Below are 9,630 nucleotides of genomic sequence, written 5' to 3'. Positions count from 1 at the left end.
CTGGAGCTGAATGTTAGTTCTATATATGTGTAAAGTTTCATCAAGATTGGTTCACTGGTCTAGGAGCTTATTCGTCACAAAAAAACAGACAGACACAGACAGAAGGACTGCCATTTATATAGTAGATTTAAACTTGCCTACAAGTACAACCATAACTGAAGATTCATTGAATTATGTCTCTTTATTCATAAAGTGCACCAAAGTTCCATTAATAATCTGCTTATCTGAACTAAATACCATTTGTGCATTCTACGAATAGCAACCACTGACACTCTACAGCTTGACTAACATCCTACAAATGTCAAATAGGGCAATTCTCTGTATGTACATCTGGAGGTTATAGTAAAACACAGGGCTGGATCAATCTCCACTAAATTTTGCACACATGTTCAGAGTACCCATAGACAGGTCATGGGTGCAACACCCCCTCCCCCACCTCCAAAGGGGCGGGTGATTACTTATTATTTTCGCCTGTACCCGTGCCACAGGGCAAGTGGTTTATTGACCCCTGCTGCAAAAGGGGGATTATTAGCCACGGCACAAAATATGTTAGCCCCACCTCCTGCCTGAGGCTTGCCTGAGGCTCTCTATTCTCGTCGATATAAATTATTAAATGTCGGCAGAGGCGACATAATTGCCTTGTTTTTATTTTTTTTAATGCCAAATGAAATGTTATTTCAAGCTGCTATGTGAAACGACTGAGTTTTCTGGAAACCAAGTTAATGCGACGCCTTTCTCCGTGCTATTGAACCATCTTCCAGAGGCTTCTTCCAGAAGCAGGCAGTGAACCTCCACCTCATGTCACCCCCCCCATCCCCGCCAATCTTGTATATTATTTCCGAGTTTGTGGTTTCGTGTCGTGCTATCTTCGACTTTGTTCTGCACTCGAGTAACGTGATATTCGGCTTGCATTATCTCAATGACCATATGAAGTGCATGGTACAAAAAAAAGTAAATAAAATGGTTCTGAAACAGTGAAATCGTATTCCACTTACTGCATTAAAGTAAAATTACTACTGATACTCTGCATCAGTTCCTTTCTCAAACACACCCACCCCAGCATGTCGCGCAGAGCGTGGGTTATGCTAGTGATCTTTATTACCCCCATTCACCCAACCCTATATTTGAAGGTTACTGTGTTTCCTCCTCTCCTTTCCTGCTTGTTGTATTTTTACCCTCACATCGCTCTTCCATGACCCTCACTGTTGTGGATAAAATAACCCACAATGCATTGTTATTGTAATTGGTAACTATAACAGTTGACACGTTAAGTGATCACTGAACCAGATTTTACGTCCATCTGTTTTCGGGTCTTTGTTGCCACGATAACTTATGAACCACTGAAGGAATTTCAACCAAAATTGGCACAAGTACTGAGAAGGAGAGATGCAGGGAGGCAGCGGTTTAATAATGACTAGTACTGGAGATACCTTATGCTTCTGTGGAATATTGTACTCGCATCAATATGCATGAAATCACCAATTTTATCAAACGTGCAATGGAACACAATTCGGCCTGTCGGCAGAAAAATGAAGGACGATTGCTCTTCTCAACTGAATGTTGACCAGAACTATATGCTAACCGTCCTGGGAAAGGTTTTTATTTTGTTTTGTTAAAAATAGATCGAATGTGCTGCCTTTGAGTTTCCAAAACTGCAAATGTTATAACAATTAGTCATTCTGGCAGAAGTTTGGGGAGTGTGGGATTTTGAAACGAGAACACAAGAGGCTCTTCCCCTTTTGAACGTGTCATTGATTTTGACAGAGTTTAACTGTTTTTGCCAATTTTCCTGCGGGTTATTTGACCAGTGTATCTGCATGGTAGATTGCAACCGATTGGTAACTTGCGAAGGATTCCCAAATGGTTGAGCCGTTTTCAAAGATATTGACTTTGACAGATTCCATCTCCACCCCTCCGCTCCTCCACCCCCACTTCTGACCGTTTGCTTCCCCCTTTATCAGCTTTCCACAGAAGGCGTTTGCAGGAAGGGTGTGAGTTTATGCCCTGTTCATGAGAAACAAACTTTTTGTCACTTTGACACGATTTCCTGTTGGTTTAAAATAAATAAACATTTTTTTTTTTTACTTGTGCCAATTATGACTATACTGTATTCGGTTTGTCAAAAGTGCTTAAACCCATTTTGTAAAACTGCTGAACAAGTGCACTTCCACTGATATCAAATGGTTGAGAAGGTTCAACACCACCGAGTTATAATCGTTGAATCAATCAAATTTCTCATCAAACTCGCATCCATCCATTGGGACCATACTCTGTGCAGAGCGTTGGTGCTGCTCCTTAAGCAGTCTCCTTAGCTATTGGAAACAATCCTGGGCGGGTCGCCACTCCAACACAGTATACCAGCAAGCTGGCACTCATTTTGCCACCATCGGAAGGATGACAGGCAGAGTCAACCCCACCTGGCATTAATTCAACAGCCGAGTGGGATTTGAACTCGTGATCCAAGGATCCCAAGCCCACCACCCTAACCATTAAGCCAACATCAGGCATACTCGCATGATCCTATTGAAGTCAACTCAAAGATTACTCGAGTAATTCATTCGTCTGTTTAATGTAGGGGTTTTGTTTCTTCATTACATCGCAGCGACTTGATTGTTTTCCAACGTTTTTGTGCTCCTGTTACGTGGTGGTGTTGCATTCTCCATAGATATGTTGTACGATACTGTGGGTGAATTCTGCTGAAGTACAATGCAACAAGTTTCCATTCGCAGCTGTTAGAAGCACTTTCTCAGCAAAACCACAAAGCAGTCTCACCATGCTCGGCCCAAGATCAAAATTGCAATAAACCCTCCACTTTTCGCTTTGTTATCCCCACACTTTTTGGAAAAACATGGGGGGGGGGATATTGTAATCTGCTCCATCTGTCTGTCTGTCACGCTATCACCTAAACGGTTGTGCAGAAAATTCACCAAACTTAAGGGGCTGTCACACCTTGACGTTTTAGCCAGCGTATGGCAAGGTATCAAAATATATGTAAAACGCTGGCGTACGCTGAACTGTTGATGTTTTTTTTTAAGTTTTGGGCGTATAATAACGTGTTGGATGTATGCATAACATATTAGTAACGTACACAGAACGTTTCAATCACATATAGATAACTTATACCAATGAATGCTGAGCGTGTTGTCTGCGTTCACAACCTATGTCCAATGATAGTCTAACTTATGCATAGCGCGGCAGCGTATCGCCGACGATCACGTGGCGTAAGCTATTCATAGGCTGCGGCTCGACGATTCAAATCATAACCGCACTAGACATCGAGGTGTGAAGCCGCTGTCACACCTTGACGTTTTAGCCAGCATATGCCAACGTATGAAAAATTTGCCGAACCAAGCTGGCACACGTCGAATACGTTTATGGGTAAGTTTTGTATACGTTAAGAGCATGCTTGCATACGTCGTCATACGTCGAGAAATTTTCAGCATGTTGAAAATTTCTCGGCGTATGACACGTTCCGCAACGCTGGCCAGAAGTTGTAGGCACGTTACGCGATCGTTGACACACGTCGACGCACGTTACTTGTACATTACTCAAAAGTCGAAACTCGTCGAGGTAATGGTTAGTGTCAGTGTTCCAGACTCCGTGGGTTTTTTATTTTTTCTTCGGTATGACGGTGATGTTGACACTTCGATTTCTAGTGCGGTTATGATTTAAATCGTTGAGCGGCAGCCTATTAATTATATGATATTATAACTGCACTAGAAATCAACGTGTCAACATCACCGTCGTACCGAAGAAAAAAAAATGGAGTCTAGAACACTGACGCTAACCATTGCCTCTGTGTTTCGATTTATGAGTAATGTGCGTCAACCATTGCGTAATGTGCCGACAACACGTTACTCATAGGTTAGAAATGAGTTTCGGGTTCGCTAAACATTACCTCGACGTGTTTCGACTTATGAGTAACTTACAAGTGACGTGTGCCAACGATCGTGTAACGTGCCTACAACTTATGGCCAGCGTTATGCGGAACGTGTGAGTCATACGTTGGCATACGTCGAAAAATTTCAAGCATGGAAAATTTGTTTAAGCTCGGCGTACAAAGACGTATGCCAGCGTGCTCTTAACGTATACAAACTTACCCATAACGTATTTGACGTGTGCCAGCGTTTTAGCCAAATTTTTCATAAGTCAGGCATACGCTGGCTAAATTGTCAAGGTGTGACAGGGCCTTTAGTTATGATCACCACGTGGCACGAAGGTTGCAAGAGCAGTATCATTTTTGGCCCCAACTCCCTGCATCGGGGTCAAAAATGCAAGTACGGGCACATTTTAAACATTTTTTTTTTTCAATGGAACTTTCTATATGCAATGAACATTGGGGCAGGCATGGAATATGTCACGATTTATTTATTATTCCACCCCCCCCCCCCGCCCCCCGGAGGGGGAAGCAGGATATTGTAATCGTCCGGTTTGTTTATCTGTCTGTCTGTTCGCAACTTTACGGCAAAACGGCTTTAGCAAATACTATCAAATTTAATCCACAGGTGGGCAATGAACCTTGGATGACCCCATTAACTTTTGGGTCCAATTGGATCAAAGGTCAAGGTCACTAAAAGATCAAAATCGTTTTTTGCTTATAACTTCGTCAAAATGATCTGATTTACTTCAAACTCAGCTTATAGTGAACCTTATTCTATTTGTCACTTATAATCCTACCCATTCATATAGTGAAAAATGCATATTTGTGAAGATCGGTAGGGTCCGAAGTTTTGGGGGTCATGGTCATTGGTCAAAAGTACAAATTTTCCATTAAAACTAAAACGTGGTTACAAAAATACAACTTTACAGGAAAACGGCTCGCTCAAACACTGTCAAATTGTATTTACAGGTGGGCAATGAAAGTCGAGAGTCAAAATCGTTTTACGATCAGAACATTTTCATTTATTTGTTATTTATAATTTACAAGTTTCAAGTACCCATGATTTAAACAACAATTATCACATTCAAGCATTATGATGTCATCAGTCAAAATTACATATTTTCCATTATAAATCAAAAAAGGTGAGGAATATGCGTGTTTACTATGGAAGACATGTATCAAGTCCTTTATTGGCTTTCATTTGACACCATGACCTTTGACCTTGCGTGGCCTTGAAAGGTCAAAATCGTTTTACGGTCATAACTTCATCAAAAATGGTTCAATTGACTTCAAACTAAGATTAAAATATTCCTTATTCTATTCATTATAATCAACATTCAGGTTAAGGATGTATCAAATTTAAATTTGATCCCCAAAATAACTATGCCTTAAATTTGGCGGGATTTGTTGTGCCTGGCACCACTTGTTATTATTTTGGATTCAATCCCTGGCACTTGGAGGTCACAGGTTTCAAAATAGGAAAAATATTTAATCAGAATTTGATATCTGGATCATTCCTGGTGGAACCTTTTGCCATAGGTGGGTGGGAAGCATGGGGATTTGCGATGGCACGCCATCGATTTTGCTCTAGTTTTTTTATTGTCGTGCTCCTGCCGAGCTATAAATCTCCTGGTGGGTTTTTTGAGATTTCGATTCCCACAAAGTCCAAAGCAACATGACATCCTCCTCCTCTCTTTCCTCCTTCACCTCCCCTCTGCCACCAATGGAACCTTTGTTTGCAACATTAGATGAATGTTGTTATTGCATGCTGCAAGAACAATATTCATTCAATTAGTGTACATTGCATGGCTGCTGGTTTGCATCATGGTTGGGGAGGGGTGGCTGTGCCACTGATGCCCTTGCAGAGTAGAGGAAGAAGTCGTAACTTAGGGTGCCGGCGGTAGCTCGCCTACTCTTCATGAAGGACACCGTGGGGATCTTTAACGTCCACCGACTAATGTCGGTAGATGTGACGCCCATTTAACGTCCAACCGAGGGACGACACGCATTGATGGACCACAAGCTGATCGGGATTCAAACCGAGGCTGGACAGCTTGGAGGCAAGCGTGCGTACCTCTCGGAATCTAGGCCATCCTGCCAGCTCAACAACGTTGGTAAAACTAGAAATTTTGATCAAACAACAATGCATTTTGAATGGAGTTTTAAGAGGTGTTTGAACATTTGAATCCACATCACTTTACAGGAGAATACAGTGTGAGGATTGTAACGCTAAATGCGTTTCACAGCAATATGAAACGGGTACTGTTGGAAAAGTCCGAGCAATAACTAAGTTACCAACGACGAGGACACTCTCACTTATCAAATATATAGTTTTGTGAAACTTGTCAAAATATTGTGTTTAGTCATGTTGCGTAATCTGAATGAGATTTGGTGTTGTGCGGAAGATGTTTCTCGTCAAACGTTTTTGAGCAGATATCACCAATATTTCATCTTCTACCTTCACAGATGAGAAAAAGGATTGGTCTGATTACGGTCTCTGGTGGGAGCAACGGAAACTTTGGCTGCTCAAGAGTCATTGGACTCTTGACAAGTATGGCGTACAGGCCGATGCAGGCCTCCTTTTTTCCCCACAACATAAGCTTCTGCGCGTGAAGCTCCCCAACAATGAGGTTGTGCGTGTCTCGGTCAGCTTCTCCGACGCCGTTTTTCGTGCCGTGGCTGACATATGCCGGACGTGCAGTGAGTTGTTTGCCTCCTCTTCGTGGATGCCTTTGATCTAATGTAAAAATTTACGACCATTTTGATTTCTAACGGTAATGAATGAGTTTTTTTTTTTTTTAATGGCAACTTTTCATGGGTTCCTTTTCACATATCCCCACCTTATCACGCTTAAGGGCCTTTATCGCAAGACAAGTAATAGCTCAGGGGCACATGAGCTGATACATATATGGAGAAATACGGCTGCCTTTGAACTCCTTCCCATCAGATATACGTCGCCCCGAAGAACTCTCCCTTTTGCGAAAGGTGCAAGATCCCGGCAAGAAGAAGAAGAAAAAGGAGGAGGATGAGCAAGTTATCAGTGATCCAATTATATCGGTTAGCCAAGGTAAAAATTTGTTTCTGACATAATGACTGAATGAAGGGAAAGCCCAATGAGCTAAAACTGTTACATTTGCACAGAGCCTTTCATCGACAAAGATGGTTGTTCGCAGGTACGTGATTTGTGAACACCTGGGAGCCTGAATTTGTAATGTGGGAGCTGCAGCGAAGACCGCAACCACTCTCTGACATAGCACGCAGTGTGCAATCTGGTGTCTAGGAATACCCGAGAAGAACAGACCACTTGCTACCCGCAGTCTAGGAAGGGAGCTGTAATTTAACCGGCGATAACTCACCTGCTCTTCGTTCGAAGACACCGTGAGATCTTTAACGTCCACCAACATGTTAGTAGATGGGACAAGGTTCAACATCCATCTGAGGGATGGCACACCTGCATTCATATTTTATAGTCTGGAATCGAACCCAGACAAGACAGCTGAAACTTGACATGCTGCTGCTACACCACCCTGTCGGACACTTTCACAGTGCAGAGGGTTGGTGGTTAAGCAATACCAAAGGTCACAAATCCTCTTCATGTACAGTGGAGGCACATTCCTTCAGAACCACAAAGAACCGGTTTTATCACATGTACATTGCTTTGTCGATTGTACATTGATCCATCCATTTATTGAGTTCCACTCCAAGGAACTTCAACACCTGAGGAGGCCATTAGGCCCAACATGCCTGTGCTATATTTGCCAACCTGTGGTTGATGGTCTGTGCTCTATCCTTCTTAAATGATTTGTCAAACAAGGAAGCATCACGTACTAATTTGTTTTTTGTTTTTAAGTATTTGGTATGACTCGACCGGGACTCGAAGCGGAGGCTCTAACCATGACACCACCGAGTCTGGTTAATGTATGGTAAATGTGAATGCCTTCCTTTTGAGTCATCATCGCTGTAGAAAATGTACTCCATGGTTTGTTTTCCTAATGTGAAACCTCAACATGGTTTACTCAGTGTGTGCAAAACGGCCAATTTCTACTTTCAACTCTGTGAGAATGGCCTGGCACTGTTTATGTTTACATCAGCTGTACATTCTCATCAGCGAGCTTCATGAGCGTACCTGCACCCATCGCTTTCACTGATGCCAGTCTTATTTATGACAGTCCCTTGTGCTGCCTCAGTGCATTCGTGCAGCAAGTTGCATGGACTGTACCGTATGTAATGCTGGCATGAGATGATATTCTGCCTTTTTTGTGTAACTGCTCAATTGTTGGAGACCAAACATTTGCATTCGGTGTTTGACGTTCCCACCTGATCCATCAGCTGAGGATGCGAGGATCCCCGATTCATATCCCATATACTTTCTATACATACTTGCTCGTTGCCTACTAATGTCCAAGATTGCCGGAAATGTAAACTGACGTCTCCTAATATCCTCGTACAGAATCTAATTAATGTGCAGACTCCTCCGTTAGCCTAAGATAATTGTTTAGTGATCTTATTATTTTGTTTAAAGGTTTCTTCGTTTTTTTAAAGGTCAATGGAAAATGTGTTTTCCCAGCTCTGTTGGTTATGCTACGCTGTGTGGCTCTAATACGAATACAATCAGTGGTAGTGTTAGTCGATAATTATCAGTAGTGAGATGAAGTGTTTTTCATTTAACAGTGTACAAAAAAAACAACCAAAAACACTCTTGGCTGACAGGTTTGGCTTGAGGTACAATATGTCCATTCACCTGGCAGGATAGCAGAGAGCTATACGCATTCTTTCTCCTGAGTGTTAAAACGTTTATGTTATATTTAATTGAATTGTATACTTGAACATTGTAGAACCCAAATCACCTTGTTTGCACTTCCCACAACCTTTTGTTAAGCAGTACTGTACTTCAACATATTACACCATCTCTACCAATCAAAACTGCTGTTTGTGCGCTTCGCATTGAGTAATATCAAAACTCAGACAAAATGGCGGCTCGTAGGAAATGTAGGTTGTGCTCAAATTTAAGGCATGATTTTAAAAGACCCTTCCCATGTCCTTTTTCTCAAGAATGCGTGGGGAAAGGTGTTCTATGAACTCTCTAGATTAAATCTTTCAATTGTTTTTTTTAAACAATCAAAAAAAAACTAGAAGGTGGAGCGCATACCTCCATGTAATGCCTGATCCATGAGAACATATCGGGCCCAATACGTTTTTGAAATATCATGCTATACAGTATTACTGTATCGTTTTTGGCCCGATTTCTCAATGGTGAAGAATCACTTTAAAAATAAATAATTCTCGAATCCATATCCGGATTCGGATCTTCACCAAAATCGAATCAATTCATCCTTGTTACACACCCAACCTGTCCACAACTTTTTGAGATATCCTGCACGCACGCACACACACACACACACACACACACACACACATGAAATTGCCGGAATAACTTTGTCATATCTCCATGATCTCTGAAAAAACAAAAACCTGGAAATCAATTTGGTTCTTGTAAGTCTATAGTGCTACTGTTTAATGAGTTTTCGCACTTAGTTTGGTCATGATGATAACTTGGAAGTCAATCGGACTTGAAATGGCGTTTTTATCGCAATTTGAAAGTTTTGACCCGACCCCCCCCTGACATTCGACCCGCGACTGCGAAGAAGGGTGTTGGTGTGACACCCCAATGAGACATGTGGTTGGATGCAGTATTGGAAGACGCACACTTTGGATTTGGTTTGAAGTCGATACGACCATTTTAGCGGACG

The 9,630-nt window shown here is 42.0% G+C and overlaps 1 protein-coding gene across 3 annotated transcripts in view; it reads left to right on the top strand.

Moving 5' to 3' along the window:
* LOC147023692 (fermitin family homolog 2-like) overlaps positions 1-9,630 on the top strand; it is a 59,302-nt gene that overhangs the window by 10,196 nt on the left and 39,476 nt on the right. For 2 of the 3 annotated variants that reach the window (XM_085889447.1, XM_085889448.1), the window contains exons 3-4: positions 6,347-6,580; positions 6,828-6,947. In XM_085889447.1, the coding sequence (XP_085745573.1) occupies positions 6,347-6,580; positions 6,828-6,947 (354 nt within the window). Of the gene's footprint in view, positions 1-5,790; positions 5,995-6,346; positions 6,581-6,827; positions 6,948-9,630 lie in introns of those variants that run through there. The other variant, XM_085889449.1, reaches the window with a different exon arrangement.

The sequence above is a fragment of the Eptatretus burgeri genome, chromosome 7 (assembly GCF_056783735.1).
Source record: "Eptatretus burgeri isolate ZD-2024b chromosome 7, Ebu_testis_v1, whole genome shotgun sequence".
In the NCBI taxonomy this organism is placed as follows: Eukaryota; Metazoa; Chordata; class Myxini; order Myxiniformes; family Myxinidae; genus Eptatretus; species Eptatretus burgeri.
Note: the sequence above shows the minus strand (reverse complement) of the source record. Positions and strands in the feature narration are given on the sequence as shown.